Consider the following 17271-nt stretch of genomic DNA (forward strand, 5'->3'; position numbering starts at 1 on the left):
AAGGGGAACGTAAAAGTGTGACAGAAATCCACCCGACAGCTGTAAACTTCAGCACCGCTAGCTAACACTTACTGTTTGTTTTCAACTAATCAACACCAGCTGCTCACTGAAGATAAAGCTTTTATTAATAAAGCAAATATCCCATCGTGACAATTTGTTTACATCACCTTTAACCAAATAATGAACTTGTAGAACATGACATTGGGTAAACTTTTTGAAAATTTAACTGGAGCTTCACGTAACAACAGCCTTCATTAATCCGACTTTAATCAGCAGCAGTTTCAGGGAGTTTTGGTTTACAGGAAGTTACTGTTTCAGAATGACATAAAATTAGGAAAACAATGTATATACATATATATATATATATATATAAAAAAAAAGGCAAAAACAGACAGCTGGAAGCTCAGCGTCTCAATACTTCACACAATTTGACTTGAAAACATAACTTAAACAACAATGATCAAGTACAGAAAGACATTCAACAATTCTCATTCAATAAAGCCATGAACTTTCTCACCGACAAGGACCCAATTTAGCTACTTGGAAAGTTTAATTGGCAGTTTAGCTACTACAAGCTATTAGCTACCAGCTGGCTAGCTTACAAGCCACACAGGCAGAATTAATAATCTACTTACTTGTCTAATTTGTCTTTGTTGGTACATTTTCCTTTCATGGACTTAATTTTCTTTAGTGATCAAAACAAGTATTACGCAAGGCCCTGCTGCCATGTGGCTAATCAAACCTAATTCAGTGCCATCAGTCATCACTCCTGTATGAAGACCTGCTAACAACAGTAGCTTTGGTTCTAAGTGTGTGGCGAGCTTACAAACCGAACGCTATGAAATAATCTCAATATTTAAACATGTAATGTTTCCTTTGTATTCCTTAGCTTGTCGGCGTTACTTGTTGAGGTAAATGATCTAGCTTACATGCTAACTTCAGGAGACATATCAGCAGCACTTTGTCAACACTGTCAGTTCTTCACATTCTTCACATTAATATTTGTTAATTTTGGGGTTGTTTTTAACCAATTTTACATATTGCACCTCTAAATAAAAAAAATACATATATATTAATAACATTTGGTATTGGTACTGAAATTAGGCTTTCCTTTGGTCTTAGTATCAAGACTGTTCGTGATATCCAGCCCTAATCAGAAAGGTTAATGAGGTGACGACTCATTTTCAGCCATTTTTTTCTTCCCAAACTTCCACCCTGTAATTCTGTCTCCTGACTTGAAAACACCTTCACGTTAGCATGCTAAGCGTGTCTTTACTGACTACTCTGCAGTACACGCAGCAATAGGATGAACACGTCAACACGTTTAGCTCGTATGTCAAAATGTTTCAGCTCCTTTTAGGTTTTGGGAATAATGAAAGTTCTCCCTGAAAACCTTCTGGTGTTGGCCGGTGTGTGGTCCTCCTGACTCACACAGGTAGGTGAACAGGAACACCGGTATCACAGCAGTTAGTCCACACATACGCCACGTTAAAAGTAAGCATCTGACGAGCCTGAGTTAGCAGTTAGTAACAAAAGCTGTCCAGCTCTTCAGCCAGTTGGTTTGTTGGTAGAGCAGCAGGACATGAAACCTGAAAACCCTTCACATCAACCTCCGAGGTCCGTTTCAGAGGTCAGAATCTGGACCTCATGTTGGATTTATGGGCACTTGTGGAAAAGGTTTATGGCACCTGAAGCTTATTTCAACCGGAAATTAAATTAGAACAAGAAAAGAAATCTTTGTAACAACAGCTAGAACGCATTGATAAAAAATTAAAGTGTGCCAAAGACACAAAAGAAGTGAAACTAGTTTTCTAACGAATCGTGTTATTGACTAGGCAGTTATTTTAGCTCTCAGTGTAGTTGTAACTTTGCTGACAGTCAGATGTTTGTGTGAACACGTCACAGGAAACTCTTCAGATTCAACAGGAAGATGACCTGCATTATCAAAGGATTAAACTCGCTGATCACGTCAATGTAAACATCATGAGCTCTTCCTCAGTGCGCAGGGGAGAGCTGGAAATGCTGGTTCTCATAATTACACTCATGTCAAACAGGAGTCTGGACGGATGCCGTTTCAGCTCAGGTCTGTGATTGGCCCCCCACCTGTCCTCACTCGTCCCTCCCCCCCTCCACTATCCTGTACCGCTGTCTGCAGGACGAAGGCAGCGGCACCGGCCACGAGAACGTGATGGGAACCGTCGTCTGAACGTTCCCCTCCAGGAAATTGAAGATCGGGTTCCACCAGGTCCTCGACAGGTAGTTGTTGGGAGCTTGACGCAGCGCCTGAGCAGAAATCCACAACACATTTACAACAGGAAGTGACCCAAGAGAAAACGATTAACTGGTTAGTCAATCAACAGAAAATGCTTCATCAACTGTTTTGAGGACGGTGCGGGCTCCTACGTGTGTGTTGGCCATGGTGTGGTACCACCAGAAGATCCTGGTGGTGACGAAGTATCCGATGACCACGTCGATGCTGTAGTGCTCGTGAGCGAACAGGATGCAGACAACACCTGAGGCGCTGAGCAACCAGCAGAGCCAGTGATACCACCACATCCAGCGAGGAGAGTCTGAACACGAACACACGAACACACACACACACACACTGGGCTGTTACCTTCATCTGATCTCACACACCACAAACTCTCTCTAAACTCACACTGAACCTCACTGTGACACCAGTTCATTTTCATCTTTTACATCCTGTTCTACGTTCTGTCTGTTCACGTTGTCTTCAGGCAGACCGCGTACTCACACTCTCTGATGAACAGGTACGACAGCGTCAGCATGACGGTGTGCCCGCTGTACAGGAAGTCACCACACATCAGGTGAGAGCCGGTCAGAGACAAACCTGAACACACACACACACACACACACACAGTCTGTTGTAAAACACTGCCCTCTGCAGGCAGAACGTAGAAGCTTCAGTAACGACGTGCATTTCTTTAAGGTGAAACCCTCAAACAGTAAACACATCATGCGAATTAGTTTGCTCCTCTTTGTTGTTTTTTATGCTCCGTTCATGTTCTGTTTTAACAACTGAAGTTAAATTGAAGAAGTGAGTGTTTAACTGAGCACATTCGATTACAGTTAGATGTTCTTGCATGGCCCTGAGGACAACAAAGTGATAACAAGGTCAAAGCGTGTGGCTTTATGGTGGTCTTAATGTTACTTTCTTACCTTCTCATGCACTAAGAAGTGAGAAACAAATATGGCGGTTAATTCACTTCATTTTTTGTTGCTCTAAAAGCAGTCTAAGAACGTAACTGCACCCTGGCCACCGCAAGAGGCAGATAAAACTCAGATCACCTCAGTGGTCCTGCCAGCCAATCAGAGCGCAGGATTTTCTGTTTGTTTTTAAACGTTAGACTTGTTCAAACCGGCCGCTGGTGTTACCTCCTCCTGAGATCAGCCTCAAAATCCTCCAGACTTTCCCAATGGAGTCGTTGTAGAGCTGCAGAGACGACCGAACAGGAAAACGTTTACTGATGATGAAGTGTGTGTGTGTATGTGTGTGTGTGTGTGTGTGTGTGTACCTTGGGAGCGCACACCATGTGTTTCCCAGGTACGGGCAGGGTGGTGATGTACATGGTGACGCAGCGATACATGTAGAGAGTCCCGATGAGGAAGAAACAGCGACGCCCCACGATGGCCCTGAGGAGAGAAAAGGTTCCCGTCACTGACAGGTCAGCACTTTATTTATTCATTCATTCTGAAATCCAGTGCTGGCTCAGTTTTCACCTCCAGGGTTTTAACCTTCATTAGGGTTCATTAGAGCAGATTTTTATTCATCTGAACCTGCAAAGCAACCGCAGCCAACCTCAAGACTCGAGTCTGTGGTTCCTGTTCGCGCTACTTCAGTTTGTTCAACCTTCTCATCGTAACCAGACTTTCTCTTGTACCAGAACTATGCTGTACTGCGAGTACTTGTACCACAGACCCCCGCGGTCCAGCTTCTGATCGTACTTGTGTCTGAGGAAGAGCCACTGGACGAGCCAGAGTCCCACCAGGATCAGCCCGTTGACCTCGGTGACGGTGAAGGCCCAGGGCACGCGGTCCACGTAGTCGAAGAACTTGTCGGGCAGCGGCGGGCTCACCGACTTGTCCGGCACCCTCTCGTGGACGATGGTGATGACGACGGTGGTGAAGACGAGGTTGAAGACGGCGTACAGGAAGGCCACGCCCGTCTTCCACCATTCCTTGGGGAGCCGGGTTGCCCGTTCCTCCTGCACGGTGATCTTCACGTAGTCGCAGTGCTTCCTCAGTCCGCGGCTCAGAGACTGGATCAGGTGTTTCTGTTTCAACAGGCTGCTCAGCCGGCTGCAGTCCTGCTGCGTCGAGCCGTCGTGTGCGTCGCCGCGGGGCGACGGCGAGGAGACGAGGCGGGTCGGCTTACCGTTGGAAACCCTCGGAGGACGAGGAGGTGTGGGGGGATTCACTGTGGTCACGTTAACTTCCACGTGGGGCCGGACATCGTCGCTGTCCTGGATCAGTTCTGAGGCTGCCATTGATTGGCCTGTTGGGGTTTTTGTCTCCCTTATTGACTGTTTGACCAATAAGGAGGCGTTTTCCCGGTTCTCCAATCAATCGCAGTCTTTGTAAGGTGTCAACTTAATGAGATAGCAGAAGTTTCACAAATATTCCTTTCTCAGCAGTTTCCCTCTGGCTCAGGTGTGATCAGTAATCCAGTAATCAATAGCAGGTATCAGCACCACAGCAGCACGAGTCTCTGGCTTGTCAGGCAGCGATCACAAGTCCAGGATCATCGATTTGGTCTGGTGCTGACTGGATCAATAATCTGATCAGAGCGATGGGGTCACACAGGAGGCATGTGATTGGTCGGTCAGGATGACTCAGCACAAACCTGAAAAAGAAAAGCAAAAAAAACACTCATTTTTACAACAAAATATTTCTGCCTTTCATCTTGAACCGAGCAGCAGTCAGCCGACGGCGAGCAAATGTTTGCCTTCCAGATTCTTCACGTCTTTGTTTCCTGAAGCCGCACCGAGAGGTAACTCGAGTCCACAGGAACACAAAGAAATCACTGGCCGACTGAACTCACCTGAAACTACTTCCTCCCTCTGTTCACCACGTCGGTCGTCAGGGAAGTCAGCACAGGCTCATTGTTCAGGTTTTCACTAAATTTAACAGATCAAAACTATAACTGACAGATGAATCCGTACTTAAAGTATCGCCCTCTCATGTGTCCAGTCCGTCTCCTGACTGGACACAAAGTCTCCGTGTCCCACAATGCAACTGGATTGACACCACGCCTCCACCTTAGACGTTTATCATTGTTTTCTGATGCGTCACACCGTAAAGTCAACTGATAACGAAGTTAAATCTAACACATTCATAATGCAGTTCTGAATGGCAGACGTGCTGCGACCCGACTGAAAGCTGTGTGAGCTGACGGACGTGAACGCCACGTCTGAACAGGCTCTCTGACTGCAAGTAACCCCAGGGAGGCACTCCCTGTGAACACACACACACACACGCACACACACACAGGCACACACACACACGCACACACACAGGCACACACACAGGCACACATACGTGACTTCTGAAGAACGAGTCAGACAGCATCCAAAGCCTCACGGTCAAAGAGGACAAAGTCGACCTGAATTTTCCTTCGCCATCAGCTGACCTTTAAAGTGACCCGATGGAACAAACAAACGACACAAAACGCCGTCGACGTCCACGGTGAACTCATTAGTTGGTTTCAGTTGTTTCAACAGGCTGAGCAAACCTCCGCCACTCGTCACTCACCTGAATCGCAGGTGAGACAAAGCGAAAGGTGACTCGCGCGTTTTGGCCGACTTCACAAAACATCCTGCTGAGCAGAGGAATAAAGTCAACAGAGCAGAGACAAACAGGAAGAGGCAGGATGGAGCGAGTGTGTGCAGGAACATAAACACTGCGGCTGTGTGGACGTGAGCATGTCCCTTTAACGCCTCTGGCTTCCAGGTTAGCGAGCTAATGCTAATTAGCAGTCAGACTCCGCCGCTGACCTCTGACCTCTACAACCAACTGGGCTGCAGACTCCGTGGCCTTGTTTCCATTTAGTTTTGTCTCTGCAGAGCGAATGAAGACTACAGGAAGTGAAAGGATAAAAACAGCGTTTAAAAAGCGATTATTGCGTCATTTGTTACGTTTTAATTGTTTACTCAAACGTTTCTAAATGCTTTTGGACAGTGAGGACGGACAGACCGAGTCCTGCCTCGTCCCACACACAGCGAGCTGCTGAGGACGAACATCTCTCCTTGTCCTGTTAAATACCTCAACACTCCACACACACGCACACACACACACACACTGAAACTGATTATACGTGAGCTCAGGTACTCGTGTCCTCACACTGAGCTGCTTCCTACAGCGTAACTCACACACATGAAGCCTGAGATCTGTGACCTTAACACACGCACACACACACACACACACACACACACTGCCCCGATTGTGTGTGATGTTTAACCCACAAGTCAAACAGAAACACTTTCTGTTCACCGTGGGACCTGAAACTGGTCCAGCAGGATCTCTGGCACTTCAGGCGTCCTCAGAAACCTGCAGTCCTCCTCAAACCGTCTTCCTCGTGTACCCTTCAGGTTCAGGTTTCCACTGGAAAACAAAGCTGCACCTGAGGTTTAGCATCAGGGCTAACGGCTCCCCACAGCCCAGATGTCCCATTTATTCAGCTTTCTTCGTTTCAGATTTGTCCTCACCAGCAGTTCGTAACTCTGACATCAACAGCTGAAGTCAGTTTCCTGTTTTGCTGCGACGGCGGCCGTTTAGCCAGCTCACACTCACGTTAAACTTCATTCCGCTCTGTTCTGGGACTGATCAACACACTGTGGAACCAAAACCTTTCAAACTGTTCACACACTTTGTCTCAGAACCTCACAGTAATGAGAAACACGCGAAGAAACCACACGCGCTTCATCGTCAGAAATGAAACATTTACGGGCTCACAGCTCAACACCTGAACTTCACTGTCTGACTCTCATTCAAATGGATCTGCAAACTGATGTCACTTCCTGTTTACGGCCCAAATGGAGTTAAGATCATGAGAATTCAATTTCCTCCTAATGAGAGCCAATGCAGGCAGGCAGACAGTCACACACACACACACACACACACAGACAGGCAGACAGGCAGGCAGACAGACAGACAGACAGACAGGCAGACAGACAGACAGGTCCAAGGTGACAGACAGCTAAAGTCAGGCCGAAACTGCTGACATTCTCAGACTGTTCTGTCCCACCGACAGTCCAGACACCACAGGGATTCACTTTGCCGCCACACAAACCGGAGGAGATTTTTAGTCGATTATCAGAACTGCTGGCGATTGATGTTCTGCTGTTTCGACACAAAATAAAAGCCCCGGAAAGCCTATTAAACTCTTACAGATTTTATGTCGGTCCTCAAGAAGCTCCGACTCCTCTGATTTTGAACTAATTAATGGCTTTAAACCAATCATTTCAGCGCTGAAAAGCGGCGACAAAAAGGCAGAAATTAAAGGTTGAAGTCAGAAACTCGCGCGAGCTGAAACTGTGATTGTCTCCACGTTAACAATCACTGATCGATTTCTGCCGCGTTTCCACACCAATCGATTCGTGACCGCACGAGAAGCTGCGTTTCCAACGAAAACAAACGACCGAGGAGTTTTCGTACACGTCCCGCGTGTCGCCACGGGCGGCACAACCCAGGAACTCGGGCAGCACACCTGTCGGACGGCGCGGCGCGTTTCGGCCTGCGTGCTCACGTCAGAGCGGTAAAAACGGCTGGACAAACGTCCGGTTTAGTTAAAAACAACAAACTCACCGATCAGGCCGCAGTTTCTCGCCTCTCACACTCCGCACTCGTCGCCTTCTCGTCTCCAAAAACTTTCCTGCTCCTCCTGTCAACCACCTCATCAACCAGAGCGCGTGCCGGGGATTCTGCTCGGGAGCGCGAGCTTGGCGTGTCTTGAAGGAACCCGCCCCGTCCCGCCCCGCGCGCCTCCAAATATGGTGCGGCAGCTTCCGCTGACGAGCCCCACCCATCTCTCTGCCTCCCCGACGGGGCTGAGACTGCGGGAGAAATTCAGGGAAAGACAAAACGAGTGGGAAATTTTCAGCCATGCTGTATTGGTTCCATTAAAACTGTTTTGGTCAATAAATTTAGATTTTAAAAATTCAAAGTTTTGAATTTAAAAGGTTTAAATTTGCTGTTCTCAGTCCTGGTGTTCAATGTGCTGGTGTCTTTCAAAGTAAAAGTCGGCCGCCAAAGGTAAAATACTCAATGACAAGTCGCAAAAAAGTGCATTGAACGCCCCACGTCAGCAAACGTTATTATTGGTACAACAATTTAAAACATTAGAAGTAAAAGTCGGCATCTGACTCTCAGATAAACGTGAAATCTGTTTTTTTACTGAACATTTTCTTTGTGAAATATTTTACCTCTTTGAGGTTGAAGAGTTTAAGTGAGACCCTGTGAGAAGTTTGGAGGGGAAATGTGGACAAGCCATCGACTGTGTTCTCTGTAAGGTCCGCTGGTTTAATGTCTGACAGCGTGTTGTGTTTAAACACATCACATGTTCATTAGAGTTCACATGCTGGCGGACAAGCAGCTCAGTACTTCACTGAACCAAAGTCCAGGACAACTGAACACCTCGTTGTTATCCTGCTGGTCGACTCTCAGCCTCTGAGTCGATTAATGACATCACCGATACTAAAGACTCACAGATCTGTTCGCTGCCTGAGTGTTAAACTCACTTCCTGTCTTGGGCCGGGAATGTACCAATCAGTGAGGCGTTTAATGACCCGACGAGGACTTCACATTCAACAACTGCACACAGCTTAGCTCAATATTTAATTTATTTTTTTACTTTTAGCCCCAAAGAAGAAGCCACAACACAGACCTGTGCACCAGATTCGTGATGGAGAATGTCTTCAAATATCATTTTACAAATCACAGAAGACATAATTCAACACTTCATCTAACATGCTGGGTGACATGTTGGGGAAGTGACAGCCAGACAAACCGGCTGAGGAGGCTTTGGGCTGTGCTGCTTTCTGCCAGCAGAGGGCGCTGATAGACAGAATCACATCAAGTGACAGGAAGACAACATGCTTCAACACAACACAGAAAGACGCACTGAACACGCGTGTTTCTGCACATCGAGAGTTTAGCCAATCAGTGAGCTTCTGCTGGTCGTTTTGTTTTCTATCATTATTACTTTTTATGATTGTTATTGTTATTTTGTATTTTGTATGGTGCACAGGAGAGAGAAAAACCCCGAGCCAAATTCCTGGTGTGGTCACACGTTCTTGGCAAATAAAGTTGATTCTGATTCTGATTCATTAAGTTTCCAAATCAGAGCCAAATCAGAAAGGGGAGGCGTTCGACCTTTGACCTGCAGCCAGCTGGAGACGGAGAGAGACAGCTGACGGTGTGTGTGTGTGTGTGTGTCCCAGCTGAAGACTCTGAGCTTTCTGTCTCCGTCCGCCCGACCGACAACATCGTCCAGCATGGACAACAGCAACGGCCTGTTTAATCCCAGGTACCACGACAACCTGTGTGTGTGTGTGAGTGTGTGTGTGTGTCACAGGTTTAACTAGAGACCACATGAAGACCTAAACTCAGAGGGCACATGAAGGTGAAGTCTGTCTGAGCAGATCTCAGGTTTTCATCGTTCCAGTGGACTGTAACTGCTGCAGTCGTCCTCGTTTGTCTTCAGCCAAGCGGCTTCAATTTTAGTTTGTTTTTCAAGGTGTTGTTGTTGTTGTCGTCTTTAAGAGTTCTTTTCATCACATTAACATCATGTTTTTATTGTTGTTCTGTTTCCCTTTAAGTTCTCTGACTGCTGTACTTGCATTATGTACACTGAAGTACTTTGTTGGCTCATACTGTGTTTTGACTTTGGTACGATTTGGAGTTTACATCAGAGTGCTGCGTTCAGGACTGTTGTCTCGTTTGTCCCGTAGTTCATGTTATTTATAGCTGCAGCTGCTGTGTCTCCCTGTTTCTGTGGGTTAGCAGCTGCTGTGTGTGTGTGTGTGTGTGTGTGTGTGTGTTAAGGTCACAGATCTCAGGCTTCATGTGTGTGAGTTACGCTGAAGGAAGCAGCACAGTGTGAGGACACGAGTACCTGAGCTTCAGTCTCCCGTGTAATCAGTTGAAGTGTGTGTGTGTGTGTGTGCGCGCGCCCGCGTGTGGCTGCTCACCGAGACGCTGGGTGAAGTACATTAGCGTGTCCAGGTGTGCCTGAAAGCGTCCACAGCAGCTCTGAAAGTGGACCTGCTTTGTCCAGCACCGTCACAGTGAGCTTTCACACAGTTAAGTTGGGGGATTTTCCCTTTAATAATGAAGCACAGATCAGTGAGTTAGTGTCAGCCAAGTGTGCTTTTCTATGCAAATGTTAAGCAGCTGATGGAGAGCCAGTAGCCTCCTGTTTATCATTATGCAAACAGGCTGCGTACGTGTGTGTGTGTGTGTGTGTGTGTGTGTGTGTGTGTGTGTGTGTGTGTGTGTGTGTGCGCGTGTGTGTGTGCTGGCATTAATATGTCAGTTCCTTGGCCACAGATAAGATCTGCTCATGATGGCTCTTCGTGTCTCCATATGTCTTCATGTGGTCTCGGCTTTAGTCTTCGCTCAGCAGACTTACTGACACCTAGTGGCACTTAGGCAGAACTGCATGCGGTCCAGTGCAGGTCCGGGGGCCCCTCTATGTGCCCCTTGTTAACGCTCACTGAGGGGCTGCAGGTATGCGGCCTGACAGGTGTGCGTCCTAATCCACCTGTCAGTCTGATGAACAGGAAGTGCTTTGAAGCGCACTGAGGCAACAGGACTCATTTCATTCCTGTTTTGATTCAGAAACAAAAACAAACTTCATCTTATCGTTTGTGACATTTCGCACTCGAAAACGATCGCAGCCTTCCTCCCAGATATCATCTATTATAAACGTTTGATCGGCGAGCTGATGACATCACTGCCTGTCTGATTTGCACGCTGATGAAACTTTGATTTGCAGGAGCTGATTGACATCTGATCAAATGTTGAGCCTGCTGCTTCTTCTTCTTCTTCTTCTTCTTCTTCTTCTTCTTCGTCGTCTTCTTCTTCGTGTTGACTCAGTAGAAGTCAGATCATCAGTCGGGCCTCGACCCGAACTCACACACGTGACTTTCAGCTGACTTGTGACTTGACTTAACTTTGCGTCAGCCGACTCGACACGCGACTTGAAGCAAACGTTTGACACGACACGAGGCAGTAAACACACTTTTGTCTCGATTTGTCTGTCCGTCCGTCTCTCAGCCTGGCGGCGGCTCTCAAGAAGTTCGATCCAGAGGACGGCGAGCAGATCGTCGAGTACTTCGAAACCCAAGCCCTGCTGCTGAGGGAGAAAGCACGTAAGACACCAAACACCAGGAACACACCTCCAACGATCTCAGACAGGAAGCCCACCGAGTGTGTGTGTGTGTGTGTGTGTGTGCGCTTCAGTGCTGCAGGCGTCACTCAGAGATCAGAAGAAGCTGCTGGTAGAAAACGGAAAACTGAAGAAAGACATCGAACAGCTGAGACATCAGCTGCAAGACAAACAGAGGAGACGCACAGGTACACACACACAGACACTCACACACACACACAGACACACACAGACACACACACACACACACACACACACACACTCACACACACACACACACACACACACAGACACTCACACACACACACAGACACACACACACACTCACACACGCACACACAGACACACACACACACACTCACACACACACACACACACACACAGACACTCACACTCACACACACACACACACACACACAGACACACACACACACACACACACACACACACTCACACACACACACACACACACACACACACTCACACACGCACACACAGACACACACACACACACTCACACACACACACACACACACACAGACACACACACAGACACTCACACACACACACAGACACACACACACACTCACACACTCACACACACACACACACAGACACTCACACACACTCACACACACACACACACAGACACTCACACACTCACACACACACACACACAGACACTCACACACTCACACACACACGCACACACAGACACACACACACACACTCACACACACACACACACACACACACAGACACTCACACACACACACACACACACACACACACACTCACACACACACACAGACACACACACAGACACTCACACACACACACACACACACACACACAGACACTCACACACTCACACACACACAGACACTCACACACACACACAGACACAGACACTCACACACACACACACACACACACAGGAAGAATTTAAATTTCATTTATTTTTCTTTTTGTCCAAAAGCTCAAATTAAATTCCTGCATTTATTTGCTGGCAAAACGACATCAGCGTCTTCTCTTTCTTCTTCTTCTCTCTTTCAGTCAGGGCTTTGTTCTCCCCGCCCCCTCCGACAGGTAGCCCCGCCCCCACGACGCCTGTCAGTCAACCTTCCTCCCCCGCCGGAGCAACCGCCGCCGCTCCTGCCGAGCCTCCTTCACCCTCCTCCCACGACCAGAGAGAGAGGCGGAGCAGGAGGGGTCGAGGAGAGAGGAGAGGTGAGATGAGGAGGAAGGAAAGGAGGAAAGGAAGGCGGGAGGGAATTGACAAGGGAGGAAAAAGAAGGGAAGACTGACTTTCCCCCCCACTCTTTCTCTCAGCCCGTCCCATCTCGGACCACCTGCCCCTGGGGGCGGAGCCTCGGGTCGACGTGTCACGACTAGACCTGCGGGTCGGACGCATCGTCAGCGTCCGCCGCCATCCGCTGGTCACGACGCTGTCCGTCCAGGAGGTGGACGTGGGAGAGAAAGTCCCCCGCATGGTGGTCAGCAAACTGGGCGGGACAACACGGCCGGAGGAGGTGACACACGACGGCTTTCCTCAAAATGTCGCAGTAACTCCAATTGTTTTGTGTCTCTCAGACTCAGAAAAACGGTGACTTTTAAACGAGACGTCACGACTCCTCACAGCAGAGCAGCCGCAATACTACCAATATTACAACTTTATTTCTGGAAACATTACCTCTTGGTTTTCAAAATTTTTTACAGCTTTAATCTGAGAATAGAACCATTTAATTCCTGAAATTATGACCTCATTTCCTGCTTTTCAATATTTCCTGTCCAGGGCGACCTCGCTGTGTTGCTATGCAACGTCAAGGCCTGTAAGCAGAGGGGCGTGGTGTCTCAGGCCCGCCTCCTCTGCTGCTCCGCCTCCGATGATGTCATCGAGCTGCTGGTCCCACCCACAGGCTCTCATCCTGGGGACAGAGTTACCTTCCTCAATTACCCCGGTAACCATGGTTACATAATTAAGATTCCAGTAAAAATAATTATTAGATTGTTGTGAAAAACACACACAAAACTGAAGCAAACAAAAAAAAATCCTTGGCAGCTTGTCTTCACAAAGACAGGTGTGTGGTCTACCTGCAGGCCCGGGTGGACACCTGACCTGCTCCTGGTCTCATCTGGTCTCGGCTGCAGAAGATGAAAGCAGCTTTTGGGATTTCCCACAGTCTGTTTCTGGTACTCATGAACATCCCTCTCTGTGTGTTCAGGGGACCCGGACCGGGAGCTGCAGTCCAAGGACAGGGTTTGGGAGCTCCTTCAGCCCGACCTGCAGGTCGACTGCAGGGGCGTGGCCAACTATAAAGGCTGCAGGTTTGAGGTGAAGGGGAAGGGACTATGCAGGGCCCCGTCCCTCACCAACTGCCTCATCAGATAGACACAGCGAGGGGCCAAGACTCGCTGAAAAACGATCTGCACCAGGGTGCTTTTATTGTGAAAAGCCCACTCTGCTGTGGGCAACTGGTTAGGCAACTGGTCAGGCAACTGGTCAGGCGCTCACAAAAGAAGAAATTAAATAAAATTGGTTAAATTTCAGCTGCAGCACTGTCGTTTCTTGCTTAAAAACTGGCCTGAAACCACAGTCCGTGTCCTCATGTGTTCTTGTCTGCATGTGAGCGGAGGAAAGGAAGGCCCTCCGATGTTTAAAGTTGATTGTTTAATTTCTACTGGAAGTTTCTGCTGAAAAAATCAGCCAGAACACCATCATCTGCCAACGATCTGTGTGATCATGTGAGTAGATCCTCTTCTCACAGTCAGAGTGAGACCTCCGCCCTGAGGCGAAGAGCTCTGTGGTGGTTCCGGGCTGAGAGGCAGAGCAGCTGATCTCTCAGCGGTCGTCCTCTGATTGATGGCCAATCACAGCTGTTGTCCAAAAAGAAGACTCCTCCTCCCACGTCCTCAGCCAGAGCTCTCAGCCAATCACTGGTCCGAGCGAGGTAGATCGACCGGTGAAGCCCCGCCTCCTTCAGGTGGTCAGCATGAGTGAGAACTAGTAAAGTGTGACGACACCATTCTGGACCGAAAAGAGTCTGACCAGACACACAAAACACACACAAAATCAGCCAGAGAACACAAACATCACAGTGTGTGTGTGTGTGTGTGTGTGTGTGTGTGTGTGTGTGTGTGCGTGTACCTCCACATGCTCCTTCAGGTGTGTGTCGCAGTGTGGCAGGTCAGCTCTCACAACGAGGACTAGCACGTGCACGCCGTCGGGACAGAGCTCGTGGACGATCTGTGGGTGGGGCAACGCAGGGGGCGTGTCGACCACCCTCAACACGAGGTCAGACTCCGCCCCCTGTCTTCTGAAGTACCTGGAGAAAGTTCGGCGGAGGAGCTGGCACTCTGTGGTCGTGGAACTGCCGGAGATGCAGGTGCCTGTTTGAAACACCTCTCCACCTGGCCGACAGATGGGTTTATGAAGAAATTATTTTATTTGCAGAAATTAATTATAATTACAAATTATTTTCTGCTTTCTTTCTGCTTGTTGGAAGGCTGCTAACACTAGCTGGCGAACTGCTACAACTGATGAGCTAACGGCTAACACGCTAGGCGGGAAAACTGAAGGTCCCCAGAGGATGGAGGTCAGGGTTGGAACCAAAATGTCGCCGCTCTTTTCCTTTGAGCTGAAACTTCACTAAAAGCTCGTTTTACATCAACCACGAGTTAACAAGGCAACACGAATGCACCAGCACTGACCAATCAGAGCATTTCCCACTGAGCTCCTCCCACTCTGCCCGTGGCCTATCAGCAGCACGTTCAGGTTCAGGACGTTGGGCTCGCCGTCGCCCGGCCGACGTCTGCTGCGTTCGATGCCGAGAGCCATCTGACAAAGTGACTGCAGAGGAAGGACGGCTTGATGTTTGGTTGTCAGACAACTTTATCAAAGCTTAGAAACAAGGAAATTCTAGAAGAGCTTTTGTTTAGTTGTGATTTTCAGGTTGGAAGAAAAGTAAAAAATCAGTTTAAAATCTAAAATTTGTTGTTGTTGACTAATTCAGTTGCTCTTCTGACGTCGTGATCCACTGCTGCTAAACTAAACTGTTGATAAAACTGAAGAATCTAAACAACTCACATTTTATCTGTACATGAAAAAAACTTCACGACACCATTTATCAGTCACACACACCGGTTTCATCAGAAGTGAGCACACCTGAAGCAGCGACTGTGGCGTCGGACTGAACCTGAAGCAGACATGACTCCGTCATAATGACGAACACATGAAGCTACTAAACACTGCAGGCAACTTTTTACTGAAAAGTAAGATGACTTGATCAACAGAATCGACAAAAATGAGTCTTACCTGCTTCACCTGACCAGGAGAGACAAACACAGACACATTTCCTGGACAACACGGGAGGTTGTGTGTGTGTGTGTGTGTGTGTGTGTGTGTCCTGGTTAAATATTAACCAGTCCTGCCCATCTGCCCTGCGTTCTTTACGTTGTAAAGCTGACAAACATCCCTGCAACGTTTAAAGGGACGCCTTGAAAGAGAAGTGCAACGTGTGTGTGTGTGTGTGTGTGTGTGTGAATTTCACCAAACTTTTTGGACATGAAAACATTGATAATTATAAGAATGCTCATCTGAAGGCTTTGCTCGGAGTCTATGTCACAATTACAACAGAATAACTCGTAATTGCAAGCTCTCATGATCAAAGCTCATCATATTCTCATTATCCTGAGTGTCTGTAATTATAAGATGTGTGTGTGTGTGTGTGTGTGTGTGTGGGATCAGCTGACCTGGAACTACCTGGATGTTGACAATAAAACCTGGTTAAACACACGCTGGTCCGACTGTGACTGCGAAGCTGCTCCGTCAGCGTTCTGCATTCAATAAAGTTTGATTCAAGGCCGTGCGTGCCTCAGGCTGAAGCATCATCATCTGCTCACAGTTTATCCTGACAGTCTGAAACCACACAGATAAGATAATAAGATCAGTTATTATTCCTAACAGACTGCACACACACACAGATTATCATCGCAAGGCGTGTTGATGTCTTTTCTGTCATGTCAGTGTGTGATGAGCTCGTCCTGATCACTGCACACACGCACACACACACACACACACACACACACACACACACACACTGCTGAACGAGACCCCTGACAGGATTTGATTTTGTAGGTGATCTGCAACCAACTGCAAAACACATGAACGGATGCTTTGTTTCACCTTTACAATCATATCATCATCAGGTAAAACCGTGTGTGTGTGTGTGTGTGTGTGTGTGTGTGAGAGAACCTGTGACATCAAGGAAACTGGGAAACATGGATGTGACGACAATGCAGATAGGTGTGTGTGTGTGAGTGTATCACTGACCTATGAAGTATGGGGAAGCTGGGGAACACCGATGGAAGAGGGACACGAGCATGTAAAACACAGAGTGTGTGTGTGTGCGTGCGTGTGTGTGTGTGTGTGTGTGTTATCTTTATAATAACCGTGTCCAAGCTGGGAACAGTGATGCCCAACAGCTACCAAACACTGAGGAGGAAACACGCTCACACAAAAACACATTTTGTGTGGGCGTCAGTGAGCCTCCAGAAGATTGAAATTGATTGCAGGAGGTTTATGGAAATAGAAAATATCATGTAAGGGTCATACACATCAGAACATACTGTGAAGTTCTTTCATCCAAATTAACTTTCTGCAAAATCTCAAAAGGATTCAAATAAATAAAAGAAGAACATTTGTTTAAGCGTGGTGTTTGCAACCACAGCAGCAGCAGATTTACTGTGGAAATGCATAGAGTTTTTTGAAACCACGGTTCCTGGACTTGAGAGGGAAGAAAGCAAAAGAAGTTTCTCACTTTTAACAAGCAACTACAATGATGAGTGTTGCTCGTGAATTATGT

At 47.6% G+C, this 17271-nt stretch overlaps 3 protein-coding genes across 4 annotated transcripts; 1 reads left to right on the forward strand and 2 right to left on the reverse strand.

Annotated features, from left to right (window-relative positions):
- Positions 1 to 103: 103 nt before the first annotated feature.
- Positions 104 to 7981, reverse strand: LOC124054308 (phosphatidylcholine:ceramide cholinephosphotransferase 2-like). 2 transcript variants are annotated; one of them, XM_046380161.1, is made up of 7 exons: positions 7825 to 7981; positions 3967 to 4864; positions 3537 to 3654; positions 3397 to 3454; positions 2756 to 2851; positions 2404 to 2570; positions 104 to 2283 (listed from the first exon to the last, which is right to left on the reverse strand). In XM_046380161.1, exons 2-7 carry the CDS (start codon positions 4506 to 4508, stop codon positions 2110 to 2112), a joined length of 1155 nt encoding a protein of 384 aa, XP_046236117.1. In that variant the 5' UTR covers positions 4509 to 4864; positions 7825 to 7981; the 3' UTR covers positions 104 to 2109. The 2 variants fall into 2 exon arrangements, with proteins under 2 accessions (XP_046236117.1, XP_046236119.1); XM_046380163.1 differs by lacking the exon at positions 7825 to 7981 and adding an exon at positions 5063 to 5215.
- Positions 7982 to 9393: 1412 nt separating this feature from the next.
- LOC124054316 (aminoacyl tRNA synthase complex-interacting multifunctional protein 1-like) lies at positions 9394 to 13957 on the forward strand. The gene is made up of 7 exons (XM_046380183.1): positions 9394 to 9544; positions 11296 to 11390; positions 11482 to 11595; positions 12464 to 12637; positions 12740 to 12939; positions 13203 to 13368; positions 13633 to 13957. Exons 1-7 carry the CDS (start codon positions 9513 to 9515, stop codon positions 13797 to 13799), a joined length of 948 nt encoding a protein of 315 aa, XP_046236139.1. The 5' UTR covers positions 9394 to 9512; the 3' UTR covers positions 13800 to 13957.
- Positions 13958 to 14099: 142 nt separating this feature from the next.
- On the reverse strand, positions 14100 to 16306 carry LOC124054329 (GTPase IMAP family member GIMD1-like). The gene is made up of 4 exons (XM_046380203.1): positions 16160 to 16306; positions 15119 to 15257; positions 14556 to 14818; positions 14100 to 14451 (listed from the first exon to the last, which is right to left on the reverse strand). Exons 2-4 carry the CDS (start codon positions 15243 to 15245, stop codon positions 14176 to 14178), a joined length of 666 nt encoding a protein of 221 aa, XP_046236159.1. The 5' UTR covers positions 15246 to 15257; positions 16160 to 16306; the 3' UTR covers positions 14100 to 14175.
- Between the last annotated feature and the right edge of the window lie 965 nt (positions 16307 to 17271).

The sequence above is a fragment of the Scatophagus argus genome, chromosome 23 (assembly GCF_020382885.2).
Source record: "Scatophagus argus isolate fScaArg1 chromosome 23, fScaArg1.pri, whole genome shotgun sequence".
NCBI lineage: Eukaryota > Metazoa > Chordata > Actinopteri > Scatophagidae > Scatophagus > Scatophagus argus.